The sequence below is a fragment of the Mollisia scopiformis genome (assembly GCF_001500285.1).
Source record: "Mollisia scopiformis unplaced genomic scaffold LY89scaffold_27, whole genome shotgun sequence".
Lineage (NCBI taxonomy): Eukaryota > Fungi > Ascomycota > Leotiomycetes > Helotiales > Mollisiaceae > Mollisia > Mollisia scopiformis.
Window position 1 is genome coordinate 1188 of NW_017263607.1, and position 21669 is coordinate 22856.

Below are 21669 nucleotides of genomic sequence, written 5' to 3' on the forward strand. Positions count from 1 at the left end.
CCGAGGCATTTTCACAGCGAGGGCGTCAGTAGGTGGAAGAGAATGGCATGGCATGCCACGGCGGGCAATAAGGCGTATTCTGGTGCTGCGAGGGCAGTGCGAGAAGCCTACATAAACCTATTGATTTCCCCGTCTTTGCCTTCTTTTTTTGCAGTCTAGTTGTGTAGCTAGCAGCTAGCGGAGAACTTCTCGAATACTCTCAGTAATTTCCACGCGCTACAGATGGCCACTCTTGCCTTTAAACTTTATACCTATAAGCCAACTGCTCCGCGCTCTAAGAGCACAGCAACCCACCGCAGACCTACCGCGGAACAGGTCAGCATCCTTAGCAAGCTCCAGCATATTACGTCGAGTAGTGCATCACTTAGCACCCCGCGGCCAGCAGCTAATGACGAGGGCTACAGGCCCGGAATTCAAGGTATGTAATGGAGATGTATTGGCTTACAGTGACAGTGACTGACTTATGGGAATCTGACTAGGCACTAGCACTGTTTTCGGCGGTAGCGACAACGCAAATAATAACGAAACCGACGACGACGACCGAGACCTCCCCACAATCGAAGAATTGCTATTTACCAATTTACAAGCGCAGGGCTTTACAACTGGGGATCGAGGCCCAGACAAGATGAGCGGAGTTGAGGAAGTAGCTACAAATAAGCGGGGTGGCTCTGTCGACTAGAGCAAGTTAGCGCAAAGCGATAACTTAGGCGGGAGTCCAGGTGAGCCGCGCCTACTACACTTCCATTGTGGAAATAGACGGCCAATTTTCTGATATAGTGTAGATGATCCAATTATCCTCCTGTGCGATAGCAACTCGAGTGCCTCCGAAGCTGAAGCCAATGACGTTAGTCTTCGCGCTAAAAGTGCAATAGCACCAGGCGCTGGACTTTTCGATAGCCTAGAGCTAGCCATCGACTCGACGACTCCGGCCCCTCCTCGCAGTTCCGATAGGTGGCACGATATTAAAGACTTCCTCGAGCCGGCTCCACGCTTACGGCTTGCGAAACAAGGAGCTTCAACGCCAGACTCTCTGCCTCCTCATACCCCTTCTTCGCGCCTCTCGAGCGAGCCATTAAACGATAGCATTAGTCTAGAAGGATTGCGCCGCGCTAGATCCGAGACTACGACCTCCTCTTCGAGCCCGCCTCCACACTATGCTAGAGCATCGCCATACACCCAATTCAGTTAAGCGGGTCGTCTTCACACTGGTCGAGGCGTAGCAGACGAACACGAGCTGGTTGACTATTGCCTTAACACTCTCCTCATCAATGAAGGGGCGAGGAAGCAGTAAGAGGTGGAGCAGGAGTAGGAGCAGGAGCAGGAGAAAGACGAAGGTAACACTGAGGATGAAGACGAGGGGCCGCAGCAAGAGATGAATGTTGTGGCACCAGTGGTAACTGCTGAAAGGGCTAGTGGAAGTCCAAGAGTAGCCAACCTCCGGCAATCGCTTCCCAACCTCGCCTTATCTCTAGAGCCGAGTTGCAACGAGGCAGGAAGCCGAAGCGGTGGTGACAGCGACGACGAGCTCAACAGCACCGACTCGGCTAAGGATGATGAGAAGAAGCCACGTCCTGCTAAGCGGAAGCAGCTGTCCTCATCTCACGATGGCCCAACATGCAAGAGGCATAGGCGCCCTTAGAAAAGCTCTTCCTGCCAGCGTAGACCTCTCTCCAAGCCCCATCGCTAATACCTCAAGTCACACTCCCCTCTCGACTAGTGTTCAAGAGTCGCTATAAGCTTGAGTGCCAAGGGCCGATTACCTTCAGTAGTGCCTTTGCCACAAAGCATAGATACAAAGATGTCGCTTGGCGACTCTAACCTTAGCCCATCATCCAGAGCTACGCCACCGACGCTAACAGAGATCACGTTCCGTCCGCACTCCGCACACTACTACTCGTTCACGGCGACGATCCGGGACGGTTGTAACGGGCGAGAAGTCTCTCTCGCTTAGCTAGCTCGACTCATCGCGAGCACCGGTCACGTAGGGAAGATTGACGACTTCACCATCAAGCCGATTGAGCAACATTCGTACCGCTTGAGTGGCTTTAGCCGGCATACATCGTTATCGATTACCGCGGAGGCAGGCTGTGACCACGTCGATGCGACGCGTACCCGCTCCTAGGATGGCAAAGCCATTTATGCTAGGGCGTTCATATCGTGGGGGAGTGAGCCCCCAAGTAGCAATGTCGATGAGAGTGGATTGAGCGACAGCGATCCCGAACTCGGCAGCGACTGTGATAGTGACGGATGTTCGAGCGAGGACGAGCTGAGCCGTTCGGGCTCGAGGTCGAATGTCCTATGGGATCCTATAGACGAGCAGCGCTTGCTGGTGTACAGGAAGGAGGGTAAGTCGTGGAAGTGGATCTTCCGCCAGTTCCCAAGCAGGACTCAGCCTGCAGTGCGCACACGCTTGAACATCGTACAGGCTAGAGGCGAGTAGGCCTCCTCGCACGGGTGGATAGGCGGCTCTTAGTGCGCACGTGTTCGCTGACGTCTGTCAGGATGAACCGAGCGACATATCGTGCGTGGGCTCGAGAAGATCTTCTCACCCGTCGTCGTATATGCCATGTCGGGTACGGAAGTTGAAGCCATTACCTCTGAGCCGTTGTCTGCCAAGCGCCAGAGGGAATTAATTGTTGGAGAATGGTATTGAGAAGCTGCAGGATAGGCATAAAATGTTCAGGGGTTAGACAGCACTACATAGATGACAATACTAGAGTTTCTCAAAAGGTTTTTCTTTCTGTGCGAAACCGCATTCCGTATTGTCGTGCTGCAGTCTCAGTCCTGAATTTGATAGGGCTTTTTGCAGATTTTCAATGCCCGAGACAAGAAGAATCGAACGTCTGCCTCCAAAGACGTTGACGTACTGTTGATAAGATTCCCTGCGAGTTCTAAATTTAGCAAGAGTAGGTCTTCCTCACCTCTTCCTGCATCCTCTAAATAGTGGACGTTTTCAACTGGTGATATATGAGGGGAATTGGCAATTTTTTTGGAATGTTAGCTCCTTGAATATCTGTTGCGGAGGTTCAGAGGGTGTGGAAGAACCCACTTTGAGAGGTGCGAGGAGATAGTTTCTACATATTTCATACAATCTGTTGTCCTACAGGTAATGCCACTTTAATCAATCACCAATTCAAGTCTCAGTATTTCAGTCTCTCGTGGAAGCCTGTCCAACTTCGACCAGATCTCAACTCCTGCCCATACAGACGGATACCCGCTCGAAGCAAGGGGCAGCCCTGATAACCTCTCCCATACCTTGTCGAACAGGACCTAGAACAGGAGTGTATTAGCTCTGTATAACATTAATCTTGCTTTAGCTGACTGACCTTGACAAGCTCCTCCCAATCGTTCAGTATCCTTTCTTGGTCCCAATATCCATCTACAAAGGAAGTAAATTTGCGAACGAAAGCTTCTCTCTCCTCCTCTGTCCAATCCCTCAAGTCCGCACTGCGAGTCACGCTATGGAAACATTGTACTTCAACAACAGTAGCACACGAGACCAGGACTATCTGCGTGCGTGTCAGGCCAGATAATATCTCCAAAGCGACTGCTGAAGTATCTGCTGCCCCTAGCAACATCCTCTCTATCTGCTGACAAGCGTCTTTAAAGATCTGACAGTTTTTCTTGATACATAGAGCCCGTATTTCATCTGCATTTTCCTCCCGAAAGGCGATGTAATATGCCATTCGATCGGGACTCATATTGTTATTCTTCGGAATCTCAAACTCGAACTGCCCTTTTAGTGAGCTCGCACCATGTATGATCCAAATTTCCCTGCCCCCCCGGTAGTGCTTTCGAGAATCAGAGGCGAGTGTGGTTTATAGGGCTGTAAGTTGTTAGCTGAAACCCCCACAAGCTTGAAAGAATGTGATCATAACTTGCCTTGTCATCCACTTTTCTTCTCTTCGTGTTCCGGTTGTGTCGTTGCGAATCTTCTGGGTTGAGTTCCTGCATTCGTTTTGGTCGCCTTCTAGGCGAAGAGGAAGGGGAGTAACTTGGTGAATTTCTATTGGCAACTGATACAAAGGTTATACGAAAAGCTCTTCCAAAGAATCCCATACCAAGACTCACTTGTTCCCTCTCGAACCACTTCCTTCTCTACATTATGCTCAATCTCTTCTTTCAGTCTTCCGAAGTATGCCTGAAATTGAAAGAGCGCCATGATCTTGCTTGGTGCATTTTTTGACCGTTGTAGTTCCGCAACTGATAGAAAAAGTAAGGGAAGACAAGGTATATTCTCTGCTATAAATTCTCTGCAACTAGTATAGTTGTCCTTTGGATTGATAATGTCCCACACTCGCGATTGCGTGGCGTTCTGAGGCTGATACCCCCATCTCTCGAGGGCTAAGCCTATAGCTGCAGCAGAATGTACATTCCGTAGGTCAAGGAGATGCTACTTCAAATTAGTTATATATGCTGTACAGAGGGAATTCAATGTACATCTGCAAGTTCAATGAAGTAAATCGCCAAATCTTCGTTGACAACCAAACATGCCTGGATATCAGTAGAAAGATTTGACTATTGCCTCTTAATACCCTTGAGGCACTCAGTGTCATCGAGGACGTCTCCAACAGCAAGTCTACGATAAAGCTTGCTCACAAACTCTGTGTTTAACTTTGCTAGATCCAGTAGGCTCCCCCTTTAAACGCTCTCCCAGAATGAAAAGCGCGTTGAGAAAGGTTTCGGCCACTTTACATCAGTTGCAAACGTGATTTGCAACTCATAGTGTGTATTCAAGATTGAAAACCGTCGAACAACTGATAAAATTCCGCACGACTGCTCTTAACCCAGTTGTTTGATCGGGTCGACAAAAAACCGAAGAGCTTCAGATAGCTCGGACGAGGTATCAGAGGCTATTGCAGTCGATACTATCCAATATGGTAGAGGGTGTCGAGATGGCAATACCTATCTTCTATATTAGCGGTGTCTCTTATGCAAGAACAAAAGCTTGCCATTTGAAGCAATTGTAATCTGTCAGCCATTAGGGCTCGCTTTTGTACTAATCGAGTAAGGTCATTGCGGAAGTTGAATAGCGTGTTGAGGAGGCTTTGAATAGGGTCATTCGAATACCCATAAGACCATGCCAGCTAGTCCTCAAATGTGATCCTAGAGGTCACTGAGTGAATCTGAGCATCGAATTTCTCAGCGATTGTAGAGAGATCTGTTGAGGATTTAGAGCTGAAAATACCCAGGCCGGGTTCCATTCTGGCGCAGGTGACAACCGTCTCCGTCTGATGATATCCACGATCGCCTTGGCCGTGGATATGGGAGAGTCGCAAGGAGGCTCTTAGATGGCTTGACGCCGGCAAACGATCTTCAAAAGGCATTTAGCCAACCATTCCGCCGTGCGGATAATAAGGCAGCAGCAACGGAGGGATCCAAACTAGGAACAAATCTGCAGATAAGTCTGATGGCGTCAAAATCGTGCGATGTTCGAAGAATTCCTAGAGCTTCCTCCTCCATCCAACATAAAGGACTTGAGGTGGAATAGCTGGGGAGAATAGCCGTTGGCGTTAGCCACGGGTGCGTGGTTTGATCAGGATCTACCGAATCTGCACCTAGAGAAGTAGACGTGTCGTATGCTGGGGGAGGAGACGCCATTAATTGCCTTATTCTGCAGGTAAAGGTGTATATTCCGAAGAAAAATAAGGTGATAAGCCAGCGCATGCAGCGATGCAGCAGATCGCCTCGTTCCTACAGCTGCTCTTATACCATTATTCCTAGTTCGCCAGAGCACACAGGGTCGCACACCATTATTGGAGAGAGAGTGTAAGATCTGGAGACTGAGCCAACCGAACCACCTTTGTATCATAATCATATCTTCATGCGCAGCTTTCCATTGGCTGTAAGGCAAGTGGAGAGATGATTTTAGCATTACATTAGGAGGCGTGATGCGCTAAGCGGGCGTCGAAAACCTTTCCTCGACTGCGCAAAATGAGACTCAAGGTAAGTAAACCCGCTACAAGGACCCGGAAAGCAATAAAGCGGGTCTGCAATACCTCAAAGCGGGTCCGCAAAACCACAAAGTGGCCCATCTTGAGGCCCGCGAACCACTACACGGTTCGGCCATGAGCACTTCCCAATTCCATTCGTTCCGATTGGAATCATTTCGTCGCGGGATATAGAGAAGGAATAGTCTGCATTGCTACTTTCGCTCTCATCATCTATCAAGCCGTTATAGCTGACCTCATAGCCTTCAATTCTGAGAGCAGCTGACTGGCAGTCGCCGCCAATACTGCTCCCCTCCTTGATCTACGCTTGATTTGCTCTTCTAACTCGTTATTGGGGCCTCTCACTGTCCTAACAGCAATGGGTCTTAAAAATCGACTTCTTGATGGCATAAGCTAGGACTTCAAAAATTGCTTGCTTGTCCCATGCCCTAAATGTCTCTCGGATATAGGATACTTTCCCTGTGTCCTCGAGTAAATTTATGAAGCCTCTAGAGTAGATCCCACGTATGGACTTGATCAGCTAAACTGCAAACACAAACGATCAATGCCAATAGCGTGGTGGGATGGGGTTCCAATCGGGGGAGACTAGTATCGTGCCGAGGACCAGGCTATCCTACTCGGCTTGGCCACAAGATGAATCGTAAGAGGAGGGGTGTACAAGCGTGCCGTAGCAGCTCCAATGAGCATAATTGTGTGAGAGAAAAAGCTGCTGCTGCCAGACCCCTGGTTCTCGCAAATCCCATCAATCCGCCAATATTCCCGACCTTGAGGAAGATGGCAAGCTTGTTTTGAGTCGCACAACAGCTCAGTCTGGAGCAAGGCTTCCATTCAAGGGCGCTGTACTTACAGCCATGAGATTGCCGCTGGCATCATCCCCAGCAGAATATGCACAGCTTATTATAGTCCCTCGTCGTGTCACCCTCTGCCGCAAGCACCGATCGCGTAAATGTCTCGAGCATCTCTTCCACACAGTAGCCACTGGAACACCGGCAAGCTAATCGAGCCATATATAGACAAGCTTAGACGCAGGGATTTCATCAATGAGTCTGATGACAGGTTCGAACTTCTTCCCCTCTCTCTTTCTCTCTTTTCCACATCTCTACAAAGATATATTCGACATCCTCGAGATCGCGGGTTCGATCCTGCACGGCTTATTGTTTTCGTACTGGCCGCTGGTTCGGACAAGCTTTTCCGTAGCTCTGGAGGCTCTGCCGGACGACTTGAGATCCCCATTTGGCTAATTCCGCGCCTACGAGGTGAATCAGCGGTGTACTACAAAAGTTTGCCTTTGGGAAGCAAGCAGGTCCTTTTTCAATTCCCTGCCAGGGAATGCTTCTGTCCCAAGCACTCACCACAACTCCTTGTTATTCATCGCCCTTGCCAGCCGGGCAGCATCGCAGCTATAATCAGCCTCGTGCTGTCCCACAATGAGGCTGAGACTGCGTTGAGAGAAGTTTCGAACCTGGCCCAAGCTCAGCTAGTTGCGGCTCTTGGACAACCGTTTTCCTGTCCTTAACAGTACGCATATGAATCAAAGTGTGCGCATCTCCAAGACCCTCAGTAACTTAGCCACTAATCTGATAGCGTATGATCAAGCTCGCTGTTACTACCGTAGGCATGGCCAATCCATATTCACAGCTCGCAATCTTCTCACGACGATTCTGAGTACCTGGCAGCTGTCGCGATCGCATCTTTCACCGACGAGAACCGTACACTTTTTGCCACGCTAGTTGGCTTGGGGCGAGGCTTTGGTATCAACGTACCCCACCCATAATGCCTGTTTCCAAACAGAAAAAAAAACCCAGAGACGCGAAGTCTCTCAAAGAAAAGCTCGATGCGAAGGCAAAGGCGCAGGATGATAAGGCAATATGTAATTTAATTCAAGAGGATGTAAGCACGCAGAAGGGGCCCACTAGAGCGAATCTTGCTGATCATCACTGCTAGCTTCAAATGGGCGGGACTGCGAGATATTACACTTCGCCAGATGGAGAACGCACTACACTCAACTTGTCTAGCGAGGAGGAGTATCTTGTCTTTATCATCTTTAGAGGTTTTAAAGTCGGCAGTAGTAGGGAAGTTTATACGGGGAATGGGTTAGGGAATTTTGTGCGCGGCGAAAGTGTTCTCACATTGGAAGTAGGCGCAGTTGTGGTGATAATATCAGGATATTAGTTAAATCTACTATAATCAAAGCTGTTATAACTTCATTGGTGGTCGATGACTTCTTCTAAGCGCGCTCCTGTTCCTGTAGCTGCTGCTCTTGCTGCATCCGCCGTCCCCGCTGTTGCTGCTACGGCTCCTGTTGTCCCAGCTCTAAATTAATAGTAGTCAAAGCCGTCCAAATCCCATTGGGGCTCGATAATTTCCTCAAAGAGCTCCTGCTGCTGCTCCTGCTGCTGCTCCTTCTCCTGTTGCCTCAGCTGTAACCTCAGCCCCTGATGGACCTCGTCCAGCGTCTGCAAGTTCTGCTGGTTCAGGTAATAAGGTCCTGGACTTGCATGAAAGGCATGGTAATTTGTGACGTTGTCCGTCTGCGTAGTGGCTTGCCGCGTCGATGGTAGTGATGGCAGGCTCTGGTGGGGTTGGAAGTTCGGCAGCTCTGCATGTAGGGAAGCTATTGTTGGTAAGGCTTGCACTTGAGTCATGATACCCTGCTGCGGAATATCCCTTGTGTATGACGGCTGAGCGCTCGGTGCTTGTGGTTGTCGTAAGCTGTTCTGACCAGAGTAAGTTGTCGCCACCTGTCGCTTGGATGCTGTCGTCTGGGCAGTTGTGCTCTCTACTGAATATTAGCGATATGCATTTCTACACCGAAGGTTTGTTAACCTCGCTGCCTCTTCTTTTGGCTGTTTTCCAGCTTCTGTGCCCGCTTCTGCGCTCGCTCCGCAACCTCTGGCTCTATGTCCCTCGTGTTCCATCGATCGATGTATGCCTGAATTTGCTCATGCAGGGCGACATCGTTGAGCTTGGATATCAGTTCCAGACACAGTCACGGAGTCGATAACAGCTTGTTGACCTTGGGTATAATGGCTTTCCCCGCCAGCCGAAGAATAAGTCTAGCCTTTGTGCCTGCGTGACGACTGAAGAAAGCATCTGGGGTATCGGGGACCGCTGTCCAACTGGGCGTGAGTAGTACATTGCGATGATACCTATCCAGATCCCAAGGCTTGACCTTTTTATCGATATCGTCCCGTATGTTATTCAGTTCCTTTTCAGCGAGATCCTCTATCTCAATCAGGAGGAAGGCCTTTGAGATGTGTTCCGGCGGGAACCTCTGAGAGAGATCGCGGGCTGCTGCAAGAACAGGTTTGTAGAGCGCTGCTTCGCCCTCTAAAGTCTTTGCTGTAGCGGTTGGGAATTCTTCCCTGGTCGGAGGGAGTGTTGAGGTGTTGTCAGGTGTGGCAGACATAGTGAGAATTTGGCGGACTGTGCAAATTGATCAAGTAAGGTTGAAAATCGACTACTTGGGTGCGCAAATTAAGATCCGAGCTTTAGAAATCCGCTAGTGTGGTTCCAAAATGCGCCACGCCAAGCGCGAAAACGAATACACCGCCACCGAGTGGATTCGTCAATACCCCCAGCAATGGCTCCAAATATTGTTGGATAGGAGCCATTACCGGGTCGAATGTCCACGGGGGTTTATAAGTATACCCTCCCGTACGTGTGAGTTCTGTCCAGTTGATCATCTGTTTGACACCTTTTTTTGGGCACATATCATCATCAGAATGTCTGGCTCAGGAGGGTATTACAAGTACCGCTACAAGTTCTGGCTAACTTACAACTGCCCAAAGTGGGTATGGGTGAATAATGCACCATGTGCTCATTGTCTGGTATGTCTTTCTTCCTTCACTCTCCATTCTCGGATTACTTACTCTATAGGCGGACGGTCGAGATGACGAGCTCCCGCCGAAAGAGGACGTTCGAAGTATAGAATCGTCCGTGCGAGTTTCCGGACGAGCCTCGAGGCTAATCGAAGGCGCATCCAGCCAGGCAGGGTTTCTGGAAGAGGATCTTGCTCGATATTGTATTGAGAAAGTCAGCTTGCAGAATCCCAATGACAATAGCTCCGTCGCTTTGATGTAACTCAATAAGGCAAACTCAACAAGGCAACGTCAACTGGTAATGTATCATTCCCGACTTATCGACTTCAACGCTGATCCAAAAATCTCTAGCCAACTATTATAGTGATTGTGACTATCGTCAGCGAGGTAAATATGATTTGTTCGTTGGAGGGTTCCACATATATGTGCCCTCTCTGAGGCATGTAGCTTGCTCGCGGGCAGTCGTTGGGCCACATCCTGCCACGATGCGCGTATAGCGCTGAGCGATGTCTAAGAGTCTCGGGATTCCCGTTGATCAAATCAGGGCTATTGACTGTGGTTGGTGATGCATGGTTTTCATTGAACCTCGGAAGCTTTTACTTTCGTTATGTGTTGCCTCAGGCACCTCGGTAGTCAAATGGGCCCAATGGACGAAGAGCTCACCTGACATGTCATCACTCCGTGGTTTAGCCGAACTTTCAGAAGCTCCACTCGCGAGAGACTCCATCAACTGCGATCAAATACTTCCAGCTCACCCTACTCACATTCTGCAGAACAAGCGACCGCGATAGCCCTGTTCGGAGGTCTGGTAACCGCGCGTCACATCCTCACAGAATTCAGCATGGGCGATCGTGAGAGAACTCTAGTAGTCACGGGGCCCGACGGCTCCGGGAAGGCTACCACAATAGGCTGCATGCTGTTCAAAGTTCGTCGGTTGAGTCCAATATATCGTGAACTAACAATGCCATAGTATGGAGCTATCGATATGTTGACAAATGGAGAGTTTTGAGCGAAGGGGAATTCGGACGTACAATCAGGCGGCAAACGAATTGAAAAGCCTCGAAGCTTGCCCAAGTTTTGATACTCCCAAACATCATATCACACTCTCAGGTCTGTACTTCAACTTTCGTTAGTCCTGTCTGACAAGATTTAGATGTTAGTCCTAGTCAAGCAGATTGTGCCATTGTTGTGCTCTCAGCGGATGATCTAGGACATGATATCTCGGCGAAGGAGATTTCGGGAGGTGCGAAGAGATTTATTGTTGTGATCAACAAGATGTACGTATCACGTCCTCACCACTCTCGGCACCACTCACGAAAAGATCAGGGATAATATTGGTTGGTCTGCGGTTCCATTTCAAAAGATCGCCAAAGGACTGAGCCATGATAAAGAGAAGTATTCAGCCCGTCCAGTGACCCAAGTTGTACTCCTGCTAAGCTCTTCACAACAGTATCCCTATCATTCCAATCTCAGCATTGCACGGCGACAATATAGTCGAGAAGTCTCCGAAGTGTCCATGGTATGATGGCTGGAAGACGCTTGACAGGAGCGGTATGAGCCTCTTGGAGGCACTCGACGCATCTCTAGAGAGAGCATAGTCAGAATCTCAGTGGAAAGACGTATCGTATGTTTGCTACTAAGCGAATGAAATTGACTTCTATTTGCTGAACGTCTGCAATACCTTCACGATAGCCGGGCACCGGGCCGCATGTGACAAAGGTGTTAATCCATCATTATCCCTGCTCTCAACTTCAATACCTTCGGTGTTCAACAACATTTGAACGATATCCAGATAGCCATAACCTGCAGCAAATGACAGAGCACTCCGACCACTGTGATCCTTTTTGTTCACATTGACAGAGCCTGACTCAAGAAGTACCTTGACGGTTCTTGGGTTCTGACTGAAAAGGGCCCAGGCAAGTGGCGTCCAGCCGTCCACATCCTCTTCGTCGACCGCTCGGCGGTCATGTTTGATCAGATACTCAACCACTCTGTGATGCCCACCTGAACATGCCCACGAAATCGCATTTCGTCCGTGTTTATCCTTTCTCGATAAATTGATTCGCTCGCTGCGCCGTAGGTAGACCGTCGTCTCTAAATGTCCATTTCCTGCTGCCCAAGAGAACGGTGTTCGACCAGCTCGATCTCCTTCATCTACATGGAGATGTTTCATGGAGAAGAGATATCTCACGAGCTCAAGCTCACCTTCCGCAGCAGCCCAACTGAGGACATTTCGACCAGACCTATCCACGTGGTTGATAGAAACGCAGGGATCGGAGACGAGCAGCTGGAGCACGTCCAAATGCCTGCCACCTACTGTCCAGAAGAGCGGCGTCCACTGGTTGAAATCTGCCATATCGGGCTTGATCCGGGCATGGAGTAGAAGTTGGCTAACGATCTCCACATGGCCGTTGCCAGCAGCTATGGACAGGGGTGTTCGGCCCCCTAGCGGAGCGTAATTGACTCGGTACTCGTTTCGTTCGGGGATGAAACCGTCGTCTTCTAAGAGACGCTTCACGATATCTATGCGGTTGAACTGTACCGCAGCAGTGAGAGCATTTTGCCCATCAACAGTACTCGTATCAGGATCGACTCCCGCTCCAAGAAGTAAGTCCACGGCGCCGGTATGTCCCATCCTCGCCGCCCAGCATAACCCATATGCTCCTATGCTTGGTTCCATCGTCGATTCGTGGCGCAGGAGAAGTTCTACGGATGTTGAATGACCGAAGTAGCTTGCGGTTGTAATGGGAACAAAATTTCGGGGGTAGGGAAGGGTCATTTCAGCATGATGCCAATAGAATCGAAACCAGTTTGAGCCGCGATGGGTACTGACATCCGCTAACATGATAGCAGATTCTTGGATCTTGGGAGGGCTTATAAGGCAGGCAAATGAGAAATGCTGCGCCCAGTGCCTGGACGAATAGTCGAAGAAGGCATAACGTGACCCAATGGACAAACAAGTCTCTGCCTCGGATACTGCCGGATCCTTGAAAAAGGTGTCGTCGCCCAGATCAAACGGATCCCAGAGCTGTCCAATAGGTGCCGCCTCAAGGGAGCCTTCGACCAGAGAAGTCGGAGAGTTTCCGCTGTCCGGCGAGAAGAGGTCGCATCGGAAATCTTTAAGCAATAGATATGATATGCACCTCTCGGCCAAGAGTAAGTTTGCTTCGTGCCCATCGACGCCGTAGATGGCTGATAAGGGGTTTTCGGACTGGGTTGAAAGAATTTGGAGGAATTCCTTGAGAGACTGGTGTACCAGATATATCCGAGAGTCCCAGATCCTGACCAGTGGCCCTAGCACGCCTTCAATGGTGTCTTGGATGTTGGGTTGCGCATCTTCTTCCACAGCTGCGAGAGTGTGATGATGGTCCTGAATAGCGATTAAGATACGCATCTCCTTCAGCGTCAGAGGTCGTGAGCTGCCCACCAGGAAATGCAGTAGCCTATTGGCGAGTGGTTGATACTCCATCGAGATTCCTTGTAGGAAACGCTGGTACGTGGTTGACAAAGACTTGGGCATCTCATCAATAATGCGCTTAAAATCCTTCTGCGATGCTAAAAAGCTTCTCTCGAGAAGATGAAGCACCAGAGTCACCCAGAGGAAGGTCCGATCGGCTCTAGAGAATAAAGCATTCTCGAGATAGGTCCGCACGTCAGGGTGGCATCGAGTTCGCTGGACGATGCGTTCCACTTTCATTCGTATCACTAGTCTCAGATCTTGTTCGACATGGTTTTGAGACGGGTCGATTTGCAAAAGGTTGCCCGGACATCGACGCCCCAATAGTGGCCTGCTTGTGACAAGAAACTTGATGCAGGGCGTGCTTGAGCCGGTCGGCCATGACTTGCTCATGAGCTGACTGACGTGCTGAAGAAATCGTTCTCTGGTTGCTTCCTCGCACTCGTCAATAGCGTCGATGATAACGCTGACGGGCCCTGTTCGCTTGTCACTAGCAATGGCTACAAAGATTCTCCAGAGCTCGTTGAAATTCTGCTCCAACTGCGGTCCATGAAAATCGTACGCAGATTTGACGTACTTGATTAATAACCGGCGGTAAAGAAGCAGCTGGTGGATGAGGCTTCGGAGAATCGCCATGCCATCCCGTTGCGTACTGATCTTTTCGTCGCAAAAGAAATAGCATATCGTCGTGTGCAGGCTTGGCGAAAGGTCACCGGCAGTTAGATACTCTAAAATATAGGTCGAGAGAATGGTCTTTCCAGTTCCAGGATAGCCACTGATCCACAGGAGGCAGGTCTCCTTCTGCGAATTCCAGTCGCGGTATTGTGAATTTGACAGTATCCATTGACAGGTACCCTCAACTCGGTGGGGAAGCGAGGACTTGTACTCTGCAGCGCTCGATGTGTTTTGCATCAGCAGTGCTACGCACTTCCTCTCCACATCGGTCAAGGCTGATGAGGGGTTCAGCTGATGTGCCACACGACGAACAAGCGAGAATTACATACACTGGGCGACAGAGGGTGATGTGGTTCGACTGGAGGTCCCCGTCTTCATGGTTGTAATCCCCCCACCCCCTTCAAGCGCCTGCTGCACCTTCCTTTCCTTGTCTGACACGAGGATCAGGATCTCTCCCAAGATCTGCTTATATCCTTCATCGTCCCTGCTGGGGAATCGGCACATAGACATATGATTTGCATTAATGGTTTGTGTTGGCTCAGTGCCAGTGATAGAGGACGAGAAAGGTTCGACAACCTGGAGATAGTCGCAGCATTAGTCAGGAATGTATGCTTCTGGGGTGATCTATCGGTGGCACCTACCCTCTCATTCAACTTTAGGTAGCTTATCCCAGAAACTCCCTTAGCTTCCTGGAAGGTGAGGACCTTGAACTGACGCTCCTTCTGCTCGTAGAGCTTCATAAAGAGCTCGTGAATAAGCTCAAGCTCGGTGCTATTGACCTGGAGTGCCCGTATGTTCTTATCTGTCGTATCAAAGCCAGAGACCGAAACGATCTTCCTGACAACCTCAGCAATGCCAGCTTTACTACTGCCACGGTGGGGCGTGCCAAGAAATATCACGGCCTCTGTGGATGTATATATATCGAGTACCGTCGATTCAGTGTCCGCGGCCGCGCGGCGAATGACCTGCAGATTCGTCATTTTGCGAGCCCTCTACGCTATACTCGGCTTGTGTTGCTCATACTCACATCTTTCACAATGATCCCTCAAATTCGTCAGGGCCATCAGCTGCTAGTGATTGCAACGGGAGAACTTACCACCAAGCGAATGTGCTACGAAGATGATGCCTCTCCCTTGCTAAATATCACATCAGCTGAAGGTATCGAGTACCATTACGCTGACTTACGCAATTCACCCTGCTAACCTTCAAAGCGTGTAGTAGATTCCTGGCATAGGCGGTTATGTTGCTTTGATTCGCGGCACCGCTGAAGAAGTGGGACACCTTTGAGTCGTATCCCCATGTGAGAATCCGAGAGCGCGTACAGTCCTCTCGGAGGAGATCGTATGGCCAAAAGACGTCATCTGCTTCGGATTTATGTGCATCCATCGTAACCGTCTTGTGTTTCCAGGAGGACAAGAATCTCTTGATTCCCCGGTCGCTCGTTTCATTTAAGCCCTTCTCTGGCCCCGGAATTCTTTCGCATGTCCATGTCTTCCGTGGATGGCCCTGCAAGCCATGAACGAAGATGATGCTGCAAGCGCGATCAGAAAGCTGCTGTGGCAGTGTCGGGATGTAGGTTACTCTATGATTGCATCCTGCCGATCGTGAAGGGTAGAGAGACCGATATTAGAGATCCTAGGCGCGCTCTTCGAAGAAGAAGGATCCTATGCCGGTTTCCTTGTAAGCTACTTCCCAGACATGTTTGGCGGACATTGTTAACATACCATTATTGCTTTGTTAGCGCCGATCCTGTGTTAAGATGTACCAAGGTAGAATCTATGAGAGGGAAAAGTAAATCAGGTTCCGATTCATCGGTAGCAATTCATCGTCGGTGGGGTACACGCAATGTTCGAAGACTGTAACTGAGCTGCGTTCGTAGCTGGCGCCGTGTAGTCATGATCAGTGATAGCATGGAGTCGAACTTAAGGCTGCGGGAGCGGCCGGGCCGGGGCGGCTTCCGCTCTTGCCCGAGAGTTTCTTTGTATCCAAGGATCCTAGTACTTGCGGGCGTTTATGGCATCCAACCTCTCCACAATCGGCATTCAGCCTCATCCAGAAATAACATCAAGCCTCGTCCGCAATCAACATATTTTGGATAAAGTACTGGTCTGTAATTGCATACTTGTTTGTTTGCTAATGGGAATTCGAGTCCTAACTCCGTATTGATGCCTTTGCCACGTGATCGCGGTAAAAGCGGGGTCAAAATCAGAAACAGTTAGAGTTCTATTGGTACTAAGTCTAAAGTGCTCTAGTATAATCCCGCATAAAGCCAATCAGATTGCAAAATGACAGACCCAAACAATGTAGAAGGAAAGGCAAATTAAGAAAAAGAAGATAGCAAGCAGGTGCTACAGGCCATGCACCGAGTAAGGAAAGCTCTCAGACGTAAAGAAAACAATAACTAACCAAAAGGAAAGAACAACCGCTACAAGCTGAGCGCATCTTGAATGGTTTTGAATGCAGCCATCAGCTTTGTCAGCTCTGCAGGATCTGCACCTAGCTTCAGATTATGCTTCTTTTCATACCAAGCAGTAAAAGAAAGAAAGCTGGTCGGATCGAATCCTTCTTGCGCTCCTACCTTCGCAGGCTGCATTTCGATTTTGACTGCAGGTTGCGCTTCGGCCTTAATTGATCGCGAGACTGACGCTCCAACAAATGGAAAGGTCCTATCTTCGGTTACAGTTGAGTTGGCCTTTCTTCCATAGACACAAGCGCGCTTATCCTCAACTCGATCTCGGCTTTCTGATTCTTCGTTAATACCATGGGCTGCATAGAACTAGGCCCTCTCACTCGTTTCTCGTTCCATGCATTTCCGAAGCAGGTTATCTGCGGCCCTTTTACTTTCTACCCAATCTTAAAGGTCTGTACGCCATGTCCAGATAGGATTTCCTTCTTTCCGCTCGCATAAGGCATAGATTGCGGGTTCCTTCAGTGGCTCCGGTCCACAGGATTCGGCTGCGGTACAGAGGATCTTAACAAACTCATCTTTCTTAGTCCTTCCGCCAACCTCCATCGCATGAGGGCAGTTTCGATATGCGTCAACCGTATTCTTGGTAAAGTCTTTGCGGGGAAGGACCTTAACATGAGGGCAGGCTTGCGGTCCAATCGCGACAAAGAGTTGCCCGCTGTATACCTGGCCTTTTTTATCGCCCTTTCTGAAATACTTAAACTTGTGTCCCATGATCATCTCTCCATCTTCAGTAAAGCCCGGGTTTCCTGCATTTAGTTTGTTTAATTCATAAGGGTCCGTACCAATGTCGGTTCTACCTGTGCCGTTGTCTGTAATAACACTAGCTATAACACCGGCGGGAGCAGTACCTGTAGGAGCAGTGCCAGTAGTACCCGTAGGTCCAGTGCCATTTCCTCCAGATGGTGGGGGCTTTGGCGCTTCAGGCAGTGGCTTCAATATCCAAGTACTGGGATAAGAGCTCGCCTCGACCAGCTCAGCAAGTTCCTGTACTCTACTAAGAAACTGTTCTTTCGCTCTTGCGTTGGTGGGATCTTTTTCAAACTTTGCAGCCTGGAAATGAGCCTTGACCACAATATCCTCAATTCTCTTTATATCGATTAAGTCGACCATATCCTCTTTATCGGGATAGCTCTATTGCTAGCTTACTATAGCATTGTTTGCATCTAGAATTTCCATATGGAGCTTATTGCCGTCATCACCGCTTAAGATCTTTTCCATAGTAGGTGTAACGCGCGTATAGACTTCTTGGATAAAGGCTGTGGCTTCTTCATCTTCCATATCCTCGTCTGCTTTCTCGTCTTGGATCAGTTTTAGCTCGTGATTTGTTGCTTCTATCCAGCCTCTAGTAATTCCCGATGCCTCAACCGCAGCTTGTAGTTCTGGCACTCTCAATTAACGAACGGCAAGTTGCAAGGATCTCGACTTACTTTGCCAAGCCTCCTTATCCCGAGAAATCTGTGGAGCCTTCGTCACATAGATCTGCTTAATCTCCTCGAGCTGATCAACCCCAGGAATATTCTTTATACCAATAATCTGCTCAATCTCCTCTAGGGACATAGCTTTTTCATATTGTGCTCCTCCAGGCAGTGTTGAAGTATGGCTGGGATTTGTCTGATTAGGGATCAATTTGAGCTGTTGGTTTGTTTCATCTATCCACTCTTTGCTAATACCCGTTGCCACGCATGCTGTTATCAGTGCTGAAGAACGTAAACAAATTTAGCGTTGCTGAGAAATCAGACCTTTACTTACAGCATTGTGAGGTTCAATGAAAGGATCGTTGATGGCCACTACATCGACAGCATTATCCACAATAGAATGGCGGAAGGCGAGACGTCCAATCCGACCGAATCCGTTTATTCCAACCTTTATTGGAGCCATAGGAGTACTATGATACGGTCAGCGTCACGAAATCTAGGACCGAGAATTGTTAGAGGAATAAGATTTAAAGCAGTTGGTAACTCTTAAGCCAAGACTCGAGCTCGCTCTTTTCAGCACTGAATCATTTTCCTAGAGACCTGAATGCGTGATATTTACTCACCTAGTAAGATTTGACAAGGTGTGAAGTGTTGCAATTGGCAAAGCATTTGCTTTTCGAAAATGAGGGCACTATTCCGGGAAACCGAGTTGAGTATATTTTCAAATGCACTAGCAAATAATCGGCTGACTTTTTAAAGGATTGAATCAAACAGCACTACTCGTCTGTCTTGATCTAACATGTGTTTATTTTGAAACGATTTTTAGACCCCGCTTTCAAAATGGACTCGACTTTGCCCCGCTTTCGAGGTTCCTAAATTTACATTACCCCGCTTCTTAGGATAAACTCACACTTCTACACAGATGTACAGTGGTATTGAATTTGATCATGCCATACAGAAGCGGACCCTTTTCCGAGACCTGTGATGTGGATTTTTCGCCACGTTTAGACTTTTTCCCTTCGCAAGCTTTGACAACACCTATCATTTACTGGACTACTTGAGCTCAACTTCGAACTTCGCTCAAATCCGATCTTCAGAGAAAGCATCAGGGCTGCCTCGATCAACCCCTCTTTGGCTATTGATCATGGGCAAACTACTGCTATCAATCAACGCGGGGTCTAGTTCTGTCAAGGTCTCTGTCTATAGCGTTGAGATAAACAATTCGCCAAAACGACTAGCCATGACGTCAATTGACGATCTTACCGAGGAGTCAAGTATGGGGTTCGCTGAGTAACCTTTCATGGCAATCAAGTTACTTTGCTCGGTAGTCACAGTTGTTGTCTATTGAGCGAGGATGCCAATCATCGAACTTCGTGAGATTCTCGTGCTCCAAGTTAAAAGAATCCATCGATTCCATGGTCACACAACTTAGTATTGAAATTATGGAGAAGTGTTAGTGAACGCGTCTCATATCTTTCTAGAAGGTAAAGATAAATTGACAGCCTAATGAGTGGTCATCACACCAGGAGCTGTTGGATCTCTTCCCTCCATCCTTGCCAACATTCTCTGCCGCTGCTGAATAACATCCAAGAAGCTATCCGAAATTGAGCGTGTCCATTGCTGCCTTCACACTTTCTGCTGATTTCAACAGAGCCTTTTGCTCCTCGCTATTCAACATTACCTTCAGCACATGATTGGCTCCTCCACGATTTACCTTGGTAGGTATACTGAGACACACGTCGTCAACCCCAGCATGAGGCCCAACGGTCGAGACTGTCAGAAGCGTATTCTCGTCTCTCAAAATCGTCTCAACAATACGCACCAGTGCTGCCGCAACGCCGTAGTCGGTCATACCCTTCAGTTGAATGATATCGCGAGCCGCGTTCTTGGTGGTATGGAAGCATTGCAACATCCCTTTGGAATCGAAATCCTTCCCAGCTTCACGACAGTAATCCTCCAACCTCATACCTGCAATGCTGGCAAGAGACCACACCGGAAGCTCCGTTTCTCCATGCTCGCCAATAATGTCGGCGTGTACACTCTGTGGGTCCACCTCATAGTACTGACCGAGCAAATAGCGAAACCTCGCTGTGTCCAAAGCAGTCCCGGAGCCGATCACCCGATTCGTTGGAAAACCGGACAACTTCCAGCTGGCATAGGTCAATACATCCACTGGGTTCGTCGCGATCAGGAGGATGCTATCGCTGGCATAGCGAACGATCTCTGGAATGATGGACTTGAAAATGCCAAAGTTGAGTTTTAACAAGTCCATGCGACTTTGGCCAGGTTTCTGATTGATACCCGCTGCTATGATGACGATCGCAGCTCCCTCGCAGTCTGAGTAGTGGCCAGCCCATATCTTTGTCGGGTGTGAGAACGGCACAGCGTGGTTCAAGTCCATGGCTTCTCCTTGAGCTTTCTTTTCGTTGACGTCTATAAGGACGATATCGGCGGCGAGTCCGCTCAATAATAATGCATAGGCAGTGGTCGCGCCAACGTTGCCGATACCTACAATAGCAATTTTCACCGGCTAGAAACATTAACTGTGGTTAATGAAAGACAGGGCGTTCATACCTTGCTCTCCTTCGTGAGAAGAGGCTTTCCTGTATGCCCTACTGGCGTTTCCATTGTCCCGTTCATGCTGGTCATTTTGCTTTTGCCTAGTTGGATAATCTCAAGAGGTGTTTTGCAGGAGAAAATTGCTAATGGCGTAAAAGGTAGGTGAAGTTTCTTAATATTTATTGACCTAAAACCGAAGATTCCTAACTAATTTTAAAGCGGGGTCACCGTGCTTATGATGACGAGTAGATTTGGGTCGACTGGCACCGAGAGGGGTAATAGCAAAAATTTCAAGTTACAAACAACAGCGGGCTTTACTCAACGGAAGCCGGAGCGGGGTATTCATTGGCCAGCTTAGGAAATCATATCGGGGCTATTCACCATGAACGTGAAGCGGGGTATTATCTATGCGGTGGCGCCATCTTGGACTTTTACGATCTTTACGACGATGTTTACCGTAGTAACATTTTGTTGAGGAAATTTAGCGCTGACGGGCTATGTTCCGATACGGGTTTGACGCATTCTTTTATCAAGATTTAATGGTAAACAAACAAAATGAAGAAGGGTTGCTTCTCGCTATGCTCATGATTGAAGCGAGCTATATCACCAATGGAATTGGGAGGAAAGAGCTGCAGATAATGAGTCCAAAATACCGCTGTACGATGACATTGACGTGGAAAAACTAATGAAGCCTGAAGATTGATAGAGTTAAACTAGACTCAAGACCCTTTGAAACCAAGTTACTTATGCTATCGGTGTATATGACTACCAACCCCCAGACTAGACCTGTCTCACCAAAGAAATATACTCAGCAAACAACTAGCCCTGTCTCTGCGTAGCTTATATCTTTGCCGGGGCTCTGGCGTTGGCAGCAGCGACGTAATTGTAACGGTCCTGCCTGACTGTTGGATTGTTGGCTGTTGAGGTGATAAGGGATCAAAGAAGAATAGATTGAAGAGGAATGCAATCTCGTTACTAATAGCTTGTTGTTAAGAAACTATATTTGAGTTGAGCACGAAGCTCCTATCTACTTGGAAAACTATCTGCTTATATAGAACCTTCCTGCTCAGGGCCGAGAGGGCCGCCGTCGGTCCTCTCGGTCCCATCACGTGATCGCTGATCCCGTGCACCTGGGACCTTCCTGTCCCGAAGTATCTCCAGCAAGCTCGCTTGCTGGGCCTATCGTAATCGCTGTTCGTAATAGTTATGACCCTATGAAATGAGCTCCTTGCTACAATCATATTTATTTAAAAATAATTATATTAATTTTTAATAAATTAAATTTAATTATAATTATAAAAATATTAATTTAAAATACGAA

General features: G+C 48.5%; 10 protein-coding genes across 10 annotated transcripts; 4 read left to right on the plus strand and 6 right to left on the minus strand.

Annotated features, from left to right (window-relative positions):
• Positions 1 to 222: 222 nt before the first annotated feature.
• On the plus strand, positions 223 to 1189 carry LY89DRAFT_740294 (uncharacterized protein; the record flags this gene model as incomplete). Its single annotated transcript, XM_018220573.1, has 3 exons — positions 223 to 418; positions 480 to 662; positions 783 to 1189. 3 exons carry the CDS (start codon positions 223 to 225, stop codon positions 1187 to 1189), a joined length of 786 nt encoding a protein of 261 aa, XP_018064227.1.
• Positions 1190 to 3117: 1928 nt separating this feature from the next.
• On the minus strand, positions 3118 to 3729 carry LY89DRAFT_787587 (uncharacterized protein; the record flags this gene model as incomplete). The annotated part of the gene is made up of 2 exons (XM_018223086.1): positions 3327 to 3729; positions 3118 to 3270 (listed from the first exon to the last, which is right to left on the minus strand). The coding sequence occupies exons 1-2, from the start codon at positions 3699 to 3701 to the stop codon at positions 3118 to 3120; spliced, it is 528 nt and encodes a 175-aa protein (XP_018064228.1). The 5' UTR covers positions 3702 to 3729.
• Positions 3730 to 5204: 1475 nt separating this feature from the next.
• On the minus strand, positions 5205 to 5731 carry LY89DRAFT_689780 (uncharacterized protein). The gene has a single exon (XM_018215971.1). The coding sequence runs from the start codon at positions 5599 to 5601 to the stop codon at positions 5317 to 5319; it is 285 nt and encodes a 94-aa protein (XP_018064229.1). The 5' UTR covers positions 5602 to 5731; the 3' UTR covers positions 5205 to 5316.
• A 2538-nt stretch (positions 5732 to 8269) lies between these two features.
• On the minus strand, positions 8270 to 9360 carry LY89DRAFT_675400 (uncharacterized protein; the record flags this gene model as incomplete). The annotated part of the gene is made up of 3 exons (XM_018213503.1): positions 8270 to 8730; positions 8778 to 8916; positions 8968 to 9360. The coding sequence occupies 3 exons, from the start codon at positions 9358 to 9360 to the stop codon at positions 8270 to 8272; spliced, it is 993 nt and encodes a 330-aa protein (XP_018064230.1).
• Positions 9361 to 9547: 187 nt separating this feature from the next.
• LY89DRAFT_689786 (uncharacterized protein) lies at positions 9548 to 10244 on the plus strand. Its single transcript, XM_018215972.1, has 3 exons — positions 9548 to 9781; positions 9831 to 10070; positions 10124 to 10244. The coding sequence occupies exons 1-2, from the start codon at positions 9677 to 9679 to the stop codon at positions 10032 to 10034; spliced, it is 309 nt and encodes a 102-aa protein (XP_018064231.1). The 5' UTR covers positions 9548 to 9676; the 3' UTR covers positions 10035 to 10070; positions 10124 to 10244.
• A 976-nt stretch (positions 10245 to 11220) lies between these two features.
• Positions 11221 to 11370, plus strand: LY89DRAFT_597335 (uncharacterized protein; the record flags this gene model as incomplete). Its single annotated transcript, XM_018209974.1, has 1 exon — positions 11221 to 11370. A coding segment is annotated over one exon (150 nt), but the record flags the coding sequence as incomplete, so codon positions are not given.
• A 59-nt stretch (positions 11371 to 11429) lies between these two features.
• LY89DRAFT_597275 (ankyrin) lies at positions 11430 to 14884 on the minus strand (the record flags this gene model as incomplete). The annotated part of the gene is made up of 3 exons (XM_018209971.1): positions 11430 to 14195; positions 14322 to 14480; positions 14546 to 14884. 3 exons carry the CDS (start codon positions 14882 to 14884, stop codon positions 11430 to 11432), a joined length of 3264 nt encoding a protein of 1087 aa, XP_018064233.1.
• A 1268-nt stretch (positions 14885 to 16152) lies between these two features.
• LY89DRAFT_265419 (uncharacterized protein) lies at positions 16153 to 16698 on the plus strand. Its single transcript, XM_018206305.1, has 2 exons — positions 16153 to 16270; positions 16322 to 16698. The coding sequence occupies exon 2, from the start codon at positions 16352 to 16354 to the stop codon at positions 16607 to 16609; it is 258 nt and encodes an 85-aa protein (XP_018064234.1). The 5' UTR covers positions 16153 to 16270; positions 16322 to 16351; the 3' UTR covers positions 16610 to 16698.
• Positions 16699 to 16720: 22 nt separating this feature from the next.
• LY89DRAFT_723753 (uncharacterized protein) lies at positions 16721 to 18252 on the minus strand (the record flags this gene model as incomplete). Its single annotated transcript, XM_018218843.1, has 4 exons — positions 16721 to 17489; positions 17574 to 17672; positions 17802 to 18006; positions 18124 to 18252. The coding sequence occupies 4 exons, from the start codon at positions 18250 to 18252 to the stop codon at positions 16759 to 16761; spliced, it is 1164 nt and encodes a 387-aa protein (XP_018064235.1). The 3' UTR covers positions 16721 to 16758.
• A 1131-nt stretch (positions 18253 to 19383) lies between these two features.
• Positions 19384 to 20438, minus strand: LY89DRAFT_760602 (L-lactate dehydrogenase; the record flags this gene model as incomplete). The annotated part of the gene is made up of 2 exons (XM_018221510.1): positions 19384 to 20319; positions 20364 to 20438. The coding sequence occupies 2 exons, from the start codon at positions 20436 to 20438 to the stop codon at positions 19384 to 19386; spliced, it is 1011 nt and encodes a 336-aa protein (XP_018064236.1).
• Positions 20439 to 21669: the final 1231 nt, after the last annotated feature.